Raw genomic sequence first — 10829 nt, forward strand, 5'->3', positions numbered from 1 at the left:
ATTGTTCGCAACAATCCTAGTATGATACTTCTCATCAATTTTATCTATCGTTTCTTCTCTTGATTTGCTCTTGATACTTGTCAAGCAGTTTATTGAATTTATTAAATACACTTTTTTCAGCATTATTTCCATACCAAGTTTTTCCCAAATTCCAATCAACTTATCTTGTACTTGAATAGTGAATGATTTATGGGAAAACTTTTTTTTTTCTGTTTTAGCACGTTCGCTTAAGTAAAAATAATATCTCAAGATATCCAGATGGGTTGGTAAATTAAGATCAGTTAAATCAGTAGACACACCAAAAACAGTAACATCATGCTTGGATATATGACTCATTGGGTTTTCGATAGTTGTTGATGTAGTTGCTTCATCTTGCGGTGTAGAGGATGGTGGATTCATTGTAAACTTTTTGATTTGGAATGGTCACTTCACTTATTATTTTTTTTGAAATATTTTTTATCTGAAATTAGCACTTCACACTTTGAGTTCTTCACAACGACTTAATGCATTCACAAAAACTGTTGTGTTATACATGGTCTACGAGACGAGTTAATAAGAATGAAATGGTAATTTCAATTCTACCTGCTGTGTCTTGTGGTGGCTTAAAAAAACAACACAAGCAATTTTACGATCTGCAATTGTGTCACAGTGATACCTTAATTTTTTAAAACGGTTGAATAAAAAACCCACACAACTACCCAGCAAAAATCTAGTGACCAAAGATGGCGACCAACAACAAAATATCCCACATTGTTCCACAATTGTTAGTATGGCAGAATGAGATGGCCTAATTGAAATGCCCGATACATATATGCTTGCCTTTTCTTACATGCTATGTACCCTCAAATACGTCACAAAAATTTTCTGCGAATCAGCCATTCCGTTTACCATAGTTGCACGCAACATCAATTGATAATCTTCCAAAAATTATATGCATAAATTGTACAGATAATTTGCAAGCAGCATATAATTTCAAACAAGTAAATTGTACAGATAATTTGCAGGCAGCATATAATTTCAAACAAGTAGCTCGTCGTTCAGATGAAGAATTTAAGAAATTGTCGGCTACGCAGAAAGTGGAGACAAAATTAACAGCTTTGTAATGTCATCGATAAAATGTATACATACATAAATGTGAATGTTGCTACAAAAGCGCGATTTATTTAATAAAACCATTTAAATTAAGTAAAAACAATGCAAGAATTATATGTGAAATATACTAAAATGAAATTTAAGTGTATCGTTGCCAATTTATATAGGTATTTATGAGCATAAAAGTTTTGAAAGATGTGTAAATTGTAAGTGAGAGTGCTATAGAAATTTGCTAAATTTGCAAACTTTAACATCAAATAACTCGTAAACTATAAGTCTGCGCACTTTAAGTTATATATATTTGTGATCGGGAAAACTCTCTTTCATTTGATACCAAGTTTAACCCCGAACTCGGGAGGTGCTAAACTAAATCGCTGCCATGCTTTCTTACAAAGTGAAATTTTATATCTAGTGTGGAGAGGAAGCCCAAGATTGAAACCACACAAGGCCCACCAAAAGATGAAGGGAAAAGGAAAATGCGCCCACCGAGTGCACCTAAATTGGATGCCAGCACGTATGCTTACATTATAATATGAAATCAAGGCAGCGATTTAGTTTAGCACCCCCCGATTTCTGGGTTGAACTTGATATCAAATTAAAGAGGGAGTTCTCCCGATCACAAATATATATATATATTTTAAAGTGCGCAAACTTATAGTTTAAAAGTATATAGTAATCCCTCTAGATATTCAGATTTCATGGAATCTCAACGTGGAGAAGGAGGTGAAAAGTCCTTGACTATGGTGGACAGACACACAAAAAAGTATGCATACCAAAAGGTTAGAGGTGGTTTGCAGATTAATAATGCTAACCACAATGGCCAAAGATATGGCGTTAGCAACTGCAACAAGCCTGAAGGCTTCGGGCAGCTTATAAATAACATATACTTTCAATTCACAATCTCATCAATTAGTTGCTTGGCTCGGATATTGTTGTATCCAGTGTAGAGTTAGATAATTCAAGGTTGAAGGGAGGCACGATTGTTTGAGGGACATGGTTTATAATTTATTCAAGTCCATAAAGTTGAGTCTGAAAAAATCAAAAATTTAGAAACAAGTTTTTTCAATTTCAAAAGTTTTTCTAAGCAGAGTCGCCCCTACACAGTGATTTGGCTAACATTTACATTTTTTTATTCAATATTTAGGCAAGCATATACTTTGGAAAAGGTTAAGTATATCAGCAGTGGAAGCAGAATTTTTACGCTCGCGTTTTTGGGTCCGCGCTATTTTTGTGTTTCTGAACGTGTTCTATATCAGGTAAGAAATATGAAGAGAAGAACGTTTTATAACCTTTGCAGTCAGGAAAATCAAGAATTTAATCGCAGTGTAGCCGAATACGCCAATATTTCAAAATTTGCTCGGGCAGATGCTGATTTTAATGCAGTTGCGACAGATGTGTGGGACACCACCTCCGAAAGCTCTTTCTGCCGTCAGGAATCTTCTGAATGTGCAACAGATGCTGAGAATACGTTCGGCAGCTTCCCTTCTGAACTTTCGACTGCAGAAAAATTGTATTATATAAAGTCATGGGCCATGCGACATAATATTACCCAAGAAGCATTAAATGATCTCGTTCGGACCTTATTAATTATTGGGGTGAAAAATCTGCCGCTGTCGGCACAGACAATTCTTGAAACACCCAAAAATAGTGTGGAAGTACAGAATATTCTCGGTGGTGAGTTTGCATACTATGGCATTCAGTCCTACTTCGAGTCAAGGTTGTTTCCTAGTCTAAAAAACGCTACACAAGTATTAATAGATGTGGGAATTGATGGTCTCAAACCATTTGAAAGTTCGAAGAGAGTGCTATGGCCGATTCTAGGATCAATTGTCGGTAATGCAATTGAGCGTCCTTTTTTGATTGCGTGTTTTTCAGGAAAACAAAAACCAACAAACGCAAACGGTTTTTTGAAAGACTTCGCGGAGGAAGTTAGTCTATTAAGGACAAATGGCTTGAAAGTAGGCTCATTCCCCGATTTGAAACGCTTTGATGTTCATCTATTTATATGCGATTCACCCGCACGAGCTTTTATTTCTGGAGTACAAGGACATAGCGGAAAACACAGTTGTCCTAAGTGTTGGTGGGAGAACGTATAGGAACAAGATTGTCATTCTCAAAACAGATATGTGAGTTGCGAACCGACTTATCCTTTAAGAACAGACTTGACAAGGAACACCATAACTTACAACAACAAAGTGTGCTTGAGGCAGCAAACTTTCGTATGGTATCCCAATTCCCCCTAGATCCAATGCATCTTGTTGATCTAGGCGTGACAAAGGGAAACATTGCTGAAATGAATACAAGGTTTGACTATATATCTTCCTACGTCCCTTCAGAATTCGGAAGAGTTTGCAGAAATTTAGAAGAAAATAAAAACTGGAAATCAACAGAGTACAGACAGTTTTTACTTTATTCTGGGATATTTGTTTTAAAAGGTTGCGTTGATGATAATTTGTATTATCATTTCCTTCTTTTACATGCCAGCATACGAATCCTTTCTTGTGGAACATTTTGCGAAACCGAGACCAATGTTGTACAAGAAATGTTAGACGAGTTTGTCAACCTCTTTGGTGAAATTTACGGTGACGATTTAATTAGCTTTAACATCCACTGTTTGTTGCATTTGCCTGCGTGTGCCAGAGATAATGGGACTTTGGATCAATTCTCTGCATACAAATTTGAAAATTTTATGCAATTCCTGAAAAAGTTGAAAAAAGGCCCAATCAAATTTTGCAGCAACTTTATTTTCGCCTTCAGGAGAGAAAATGCCTAGAAATAAAAAAACATCAAAATATGGTTCTCTTATTATTGATCCAAAAAAAGAGAAGGATTCATATTTCTTTAGTAAGGGGACAGGTCCAATAAAAATAATAGAAACAATAAACGAATCGGGAAAGGACGTGGTAGTAGCGAACGAATTTCTTAAAGTCGATAATTATTACGAAGCACCACTTGAGTCACTTTCAGCCCTTGGTATATTGGTTGGAAGTAGGTTGGATGAAATGAGACTTGAAATTTCCTGGGAAGATATTGAACATAAGTATTTTTGTATTCCTTTTGAAAATAAATATCTTCTCATACCCTTACTTCATAACCTTTTTCACAAATTTTCTAACTAATATTCTTATATTATCGCTTGCTCCAATTTGATGACATGCGGAGGTCCACACCAAAACGTAACATTTCCAAAATGTTTATTTTGGAAAATATATATATATATTATATTCGTAAGAAGCTTTCCTAAGGCATCAATGGTAAAATTAACTTTATCAATTTACTCGAATTCACATATGAATGAGATGTTACGTTTTGGCGAGTGTAGTATGCTTTATTATTTTTTATTAATATGAATAGTCACATACATAATATCTTCTTGATGTAAAAATTCAAAAATTACAAAGTTCAAAGTAACTTAAACACAAAGTTAAATAAAAATAATAACCCTACAGTGAGGACCTCCTCATATATTTTCAAACAAATTACTATAAATGCTACTCGTAATTGTATTTCTTTTTTTTCATGGAGAACATATGATCAGAAAGAATGGCGAGCCAGGACATATTTGAAGAAGACATAGATATGTATACCTCTACTTCGAATAGGAAAAGCAACGCCTTTTTAAATATTTCCAGCTCTACTACCAACCAAACATTCAAGGGTATGGTAGATGTACTTCCCTCCGCTCCCAATGCAACGGACCCCTATTTCGTGGATGTAGCACAACACAGCGAACCGTTTCCATCTCAATTGTATGCAAATAACGCCAATTTGCATAGTTCGTCTGGCTCTACAGCCAACCAACTAAGAATTAAAAAGGTAAAGCTGGTGAAGGGCAAAGTAAATGCCAATTTGGTCGATGAATTTGCTTCGAATTATATTGCAACAAACCCCCATGTCGTGGATGTAGCACAACGCAGCAAACCGTTTCCATCTAAATTATATGCAAAGAACGCCAATCTCCGTCATCCGTCTAGCGCCACAACCAGCGAACCATATACGCCAAAATTCCGAAAGTTTTACTTGTCAAAGGGCTTCAATGCAACAAATGCGCATTTGGTCGATGTAGCACTACACAGCGAACCGTTTCCATCTAGCTCAAAAGCTATAAACAACAATTTCAATAATTCGTCCAGCTCTAGTACCAACCAAAAACACAACAAATTGATTGATTTACTTCCCTCCAATTCCGATTCAGCAAACGCCGATTTCATCGATGTAGCACAACACAGCGCGTCCTTTCACTCTTCCTTAAATACAACGAGTACCGTTTTGAATAATGCGGCTACTTCCTTAACCAACGAAGGGACATTCCCTACAACAAACGAAAATATAATGGCAATACTACAAACAATATTACAGAAGCATATCGACCTGGAATTTAGATTGACTAAGATTGAAGAAAAGGTGCGTAGTGAAATATTGAACTGTTATTTGTGAAACCCTAGCAATTGTAGCCGCAATACCTTGATTCTCTTTAATTATTATTTACGCTATCATTTCAGCTTCCAGAATTGGCAGAAGTCATGGCTATCTATAAGGTCATGCGTGACTCAAAAGTTCTGATTAAGAAAACGCACAAAATAGTATGCCGTATCAGCGGAGAAACGGAAAATGATACTCACACCGAGCTCTCTATCGTTATGCCACTAACATCGCTGGATTCAGTTTATGACATTGAGAAAAAGTTGGACTCAGATGATTATCAAGAATCAATGGTATTTTTGAATATTTTTAATTGTGTTTCATAACTTAAATTGGTGGTTTTCATTTAGAAATCATATATCTTTATGCTGCAAGGTGCATCATTAGACATTATTGGAGTAATGAAAAAACTTTTCTCTGACAACGTTCTTTTCAATTTTAACTGGGACGGAGTACAGGGCAAACGATCTTTATCTAAACTGAAACTCGTGAACAGCGTACTTTTTGGTAGTGTAATTTAAATAGTTTTAAAATGTTATTACTAACATTGTCCATTCCTATTAATTTAGACGTTTTCAAACTGCAAGGCAGGATCGACTTCGAAGACAGCATGAGACGGTGTTTAACGCTGAGCCACAATCGGCATAAACAAAGGCGGTATCTGACCCATAAATCCAGCTCTGAAACAGCATAAACCTACCTACAACAAACGAACAAGACACACTGAAATAATCTTGATTAAAAATTATATAAGAACCTAATAATTCTTTTTTTCCTACGTTCCTATTCTAAGCTTTTTATGCTCTCATTAAAATAATATTCAACAATCGCACAAAGTTTGCGAAGATTCTTAAAGCAATTTAAATGCAATGTATAACAAAAAAGTATTTTGACCATAAATATTTGTGATGAACTTAACTGAAATAATTCTAAGTTTTTTCCTACGTTACTAAGCTTTTTATGCTCTAATTAAAATAATATTCAACAATCGCACAAAGTTTGCAAAGAATTTTAAAGCAATTTAATTGCAACGAATTTGTCAATAATTTTTAACCAAAAATTTATAAACTAGATGTATAAGAAAAAAGTATTTTGAATATAAATATTTGTGATGAACTTAACTGAAATAATTATAAGTTTTTTCCTACGTTACTAAGCTTTTTATGCTCTAATTAAAATAATATTCAACAATCGCACAAAGTTTGCAAAGAATTTTAAAGCAATTTAATTGCAACGAATTTGTCAATAATTTTTAACCAAAAATTTATAAACTAGATGTATAAGAAAAAAGTATTTTGAATATAAATATTTGTGATGAACTTAACTGAAATAATTATAAGTTTTTTCCTACGTTACTAAGCTTTTTATGCTCTAATTAAAATAATACTCGAATTTCAGAACCTGCCTGAATATTCAACAATCGCACAAAGTTTGCAAAGATTTTTAAAGCAATCTAATTGCAACGAATTTGTCAATAATTTTTAACCAAAATTTATAAAATAGATGTATAACAAAAAAATATTTTGAATATAAATAATTGCTGATGAATTTAACTGACAGTACCAATACCATCAACTAAATAGTCCTTATAAATATTGTAATCACATAATTCAAAACAAAAAATTACTATGAGTACCTACGTTTATTATTGCAAAATCACGAAGAAAGAAAATTGCATGAAGTACATTCAATCTAAAATTATGCCACAGAATGCATATATCGCATTTTAAACTAAAAAATATGAAAACTTAAAAAAATTTCAGATCGGTATTTAAGTGTAAATCGATCCATGAAAGCATCGTGAAATAACTTTTTTTTTGGTAGTTAACGTTATCGTTTAGCCTGGTTTTGTTACCAATTTTGTTATTTTCGTGGTATAAATCAACATTCAACACAAATCTTCTCTGATTATGAGTTGAAATACTTTTTGGTTTAGGTTGTGATATGTAAAATTACATATTTTTGTACACAGTTCTAAAATGTAAAGGGAAAAAATTTATATTTGTGTATTAATTGAATTATTAAAAAGATATTGTTATATTAATGATATAGAGAAGCGCCAATACGAATGTAAGTGGTTTCAAACCACTGGTAGGCAATTCACCAATTTAACTGTCAATAAAATGTTAAATTGTTCATTTTATGTAAAAAAAATTTGAAAGTTGCAATTGAAGTTCTGAAAGCTCGGAAATTTCAATTGAAGTTCAAATAATTACAATTGAAGTTCACAATTTTCAATAGAAGTTCAGTAAATTATAATTGAAGCTCAGGAATTTCAACTGCAGTTCAGCAAATTACAACTGAAGTTCAGAAAATAACAATTTAAGTTCAATTATAATTTTCTGAACTACAAACAGAAATTCTGAACTTCAATTTTAATTTTCTGAACTACAAATTGAAATTCTGAGCTTGAATTTAATTTTCTGAACTTGAATTGAAATTTTTGAACTTCAATTGTAACTTTCGAACCTCAATTGCAGCTTTCTGAACTAAAATAAAAAAGTTATAGCATTTAAATTGGCGAATTACAAGTCAACTTACCCAAATTGTGAATTGCCTACTCACGATTTGATGGTTTACTGCAACAAATAGTTCTGTTAGTTCTTTTCTTTTGTTTTCTATATCATTAATTAATTTATTTAAGTTTCCCTTAACTTTGTATGCATACAATCGCATACAATCGCATACAATAAAATTTGTATTTATGGGTCACCAACAAGACTGAAAAACTATTCCTTAAGACTTATAGTTAATAATTTACAACTGTTATAAATAATGTAATATATTGTAAAAATGTTTAATAAAAGAAATGTTAATAGATTTGAATTAAAGAAATATTTTATTTATATAGCAGTATAATCCAAGTAAAAAAAACGGTCATAACACTAGTCAAATGACGGTCATATTAACGTAAAAATACTCGTAAAGTTACAGGTATATAACTCAAAAAATGATTGCCAGAACGTGAATGTAAGAACAGTACAGCACTATAGTTTGTTTACATTTCGATAACCTAAAACCGTATATGTGTGAGCAGTATGGACAATCACATAAATAGGTACGACGAAATGGACTGGTCACGAAAGTTACCGCTGCCCTGTACAAATGCTACTTAACGATTTACGTGTTCCATCGACACAGCTGTTAGTCATTTTCCTAGTCAATTTACGGGCACATTTTTGCTGGGTATGTTTACGACGTGCAAATGCATCACAGTGATGCTTTGGTTTTAAAAGGGTTGTAAAACGCTAATTTCTAATAATTTTTTTAATTTCTTTTCTATTACTAAGTTAAATTCATTTTTAGCACGCTTTTATTAGCTTGGCCTGAGCTTAATTTTCACCGGTTTCTAGAAGTCTGATTAATTTGAAACTTTGCATACGTATTGTAAAGAATTTGCTGCAAATCCTCTTATTTGTCCTTTTGCTAGGTTCGTATCGCTAAACTGTTGAATAAATAACTCCAATATTGAATAATGGAAAAATGGCCTTTATTAAAATACTTCACAATAACACTCAAACTGTGCAACGTATAGCTTAATAACCAAACTGATAGCTTAAATGAACTGACTTTCAAAATAATACTGGTATTGCTCGCTAGATATCGTCTTAGTCGTAACTGCTTGACAACTCAAATCAAACTGAATTACAGCGCCTCTACATCTGTCGCCTTTTATACTCTTTGGTTTCCTCGTTCGCATTTTCTAGAATCTACTAGCATTGTCCATGAGCTTTCAAACTTCTCAGCTATAACTAAAATCGCACAATTTTATACATCTTCTAGGCGCTTCCAGAATGTACTAGTCCAGTAGCTCTCAAACTTCTGAGGTGTAACTACAATTGCACAATTTTATAGTTTTTCTCATTGCATACTTATAGGAGTATCTCAGATATATGCATGTTGTTATGGAATCGCATTTTCGGCATGATGTGGTGGTGCACAGTGGCTAGTCATTGTCGGCTGGGGCGGGTCCTTGCTAACCTTACTGTTCCTGCGCCATAATCAGAAAAAAGTTCCTATCATGCCTATTCAAGACTCAGCTGTCAAATTTAAAATAAACTGACAGAAGCGCAGAGGCCGACTCAAAACGCTTATCAATACAAATTAAAACGACATCGGGTCGAACCGGATGCCACGGACAGACCGTTGACATATTCAAAAATTTAAAATTCAAAATTCAAAAAAAAAATCTAATGCAACAAAATTTACCGAACCGGACATGACCGGTTATTAACTCTAAAGTCAAAACTAAAAAAAAAACTGCTGAAAAATAAAATTGCAAAAAAAAGCTGAAAATTAAAATGAAAAAAAGAAAAGGGCCGAATATATATAGGGGGCGCCGCGGGTGGTGTTGCGACGCCCGGTGCATTATCCCACCCTCAAAATCCATGGCCACCGTCGCACCTAAAATTCCGGTGGCCCCTTACCTGGTAACCCTACGTGCCTTCTAAATTAGCCAGAACACCAGCATTCCCACTTTAATTACAAAGTTTATTCAAATTTCATTATTATTAACGTATGTATGCTACAAAAAAAAATTTTTACGGTAGTACAGGTTTCTTAACCAGGGCTACCGCCTAGGCTCCAAAGCCAAAACAAGGCTGCTTATAGTATCGTCCCAAGACAACTTCAGAACAAAAAAAAATGTTGAACTACGAGCAGCTATTTACGCTATGAAAATGTATGTAAGTGCGTGTAGCATATAAAGGGAGAGAACAAAAAATGATCCAACAGTTTCCTAATTTATTGGGCCGAAATTGAAAACGAAATCTAATATGAATATTTAAGTCTGGCTAAGTTTGTCCTGTTGGGGGTTCCTTTCTTTTCTCTTACTTTTGCTCGTAATATTTCAAGCTATACCTATATTTATGTCACCCCCCCTTTTTTTTTGATAAGGGTTATAAACGCTTGGTGTGAGAAAAAAAAAAATGTAATTAAATGTGCTTATGGATAGTAAATATACTATATACAAAGTAAAAATTTGGTTTAATGCCCTTTTTTTTTGTTATTCACAAAACATATTTTAGGGCTATAAAGTTTGGATACAAATTCCGATAATTGGGGCCCCCTTACAAAATTATTATGTTGTTGTAGTAGAACTTATTTTGAGTTTAACAAAATATCAAATTGGTATAACGCATAGTATAATGACACTAATATGTAATATGTACTAAGAAAATTTGTTATAAAAGCAATTAAGATTAAATTTGGGGTAAATCATACTCCTCGAAGAAATCGTTTCACATATTCAAGTAAAACGTAAACTTTTAAATTCATAGCAAATCATACTCGTCAACGAAATTGTTTTACATATT

The 10829-nt window shown here is 33.4% G+C and overlaps 2 protein-coding genes across 2 annotated transcripts; both read left to right on the forward strand.

The window, feature by feature from the left end:
- The first annotated feature begins 415 nt into the window (after positions 1-415).
- Positions 416-3188, forward strand: LOC137237452 (uncharacterized). The gene is made up of 2 exons (XM_067761087.1): positions 416-1259; positions 2237-3188. The coding sequence occupies exons 1-2, from the start codon at positions 1195-1197 to the stop codon at positions 3186-3188; spliced, it is 1017 nt and encodes a 338-aa protein (XP_067617188.1). The 5' UTR covers positions 416-1194.
- LOC137236612 (uncharacterized) lies at positions 3182-8291 on the forward strand. Its single transcript, XM_067759421.1, has 4 exons — positions 3182-5496; positions 5595-5807; positions 5865-6021; positions 6084-8291. Exons 1-4 carry the CDS (start codon positions 4636-4638, stop codon positions 6206-6208), a joined length of 1356 nt encoding a protein of 451 aa, XP_067615522.1. The 5' UTR covers positions 3182-4635; the 3' UTR covers positions 6209-8291.
- Positions 8292-10829: the final 2538 nt, after the last annotated feature.

This window comes from Eurosta solidaginis, chromosome 1 (genome assembly GCF_040869045.1).
Source record: "Eurosta solidaginis isolate ZX-2024a chromosome 1, ASM4086904v1, whole genome shotgun sequence".
In the NCBI taxonomy this organism is placed as follows: Eukaryota; Metazoa; Arthropoda; class Insecta; order Diptera; family Tephritidae; genus Eurosta; species Eurosta solidaginis.

What these genes read in the sequence shown, in the direction of transcription:
- LOC137237452 (XM_067761087.1), top strand. Translation starts at nt 1,195, where the DNA reads ATGCAAGAATTATATGTGAAATATACTAAAATGAAATTTAAGTGTATC. An exon ending in ATCGTTGCCAATTTATATAG is followed by an intron (nt 1,260 to 2,236) that starts GTATTTATGAGC and finishes TTCAATATTTAG; the next exon opens with GCAAGCATATACTTTGGAAA.
- LOC137236612 (XM_067759421.1), top strand. Translation starts at nt 4,636, where the DNA reads ATGGCGAGCCAGGACATATTTGAAGAAGACATAGATATGTATACCTCT. An exon ending in TGACTAAGATTGAAGAAAAG is followed by an intron (nt 5,497 to 5,594) that starts GTGCGTAGTGAA and finishes CTATCATTTCAG; the next exon opens with CTTCCAGAATTGGCAGAAGT. An exon ending in ATGATTATCAAGAATCAATG is followed by an intron (nt 5,808 to 5,864) that starts GTATTTTTGAAT and finishes GTTTTCATTTAG; the next exon opens with AAATCATATATCTTTATGCT.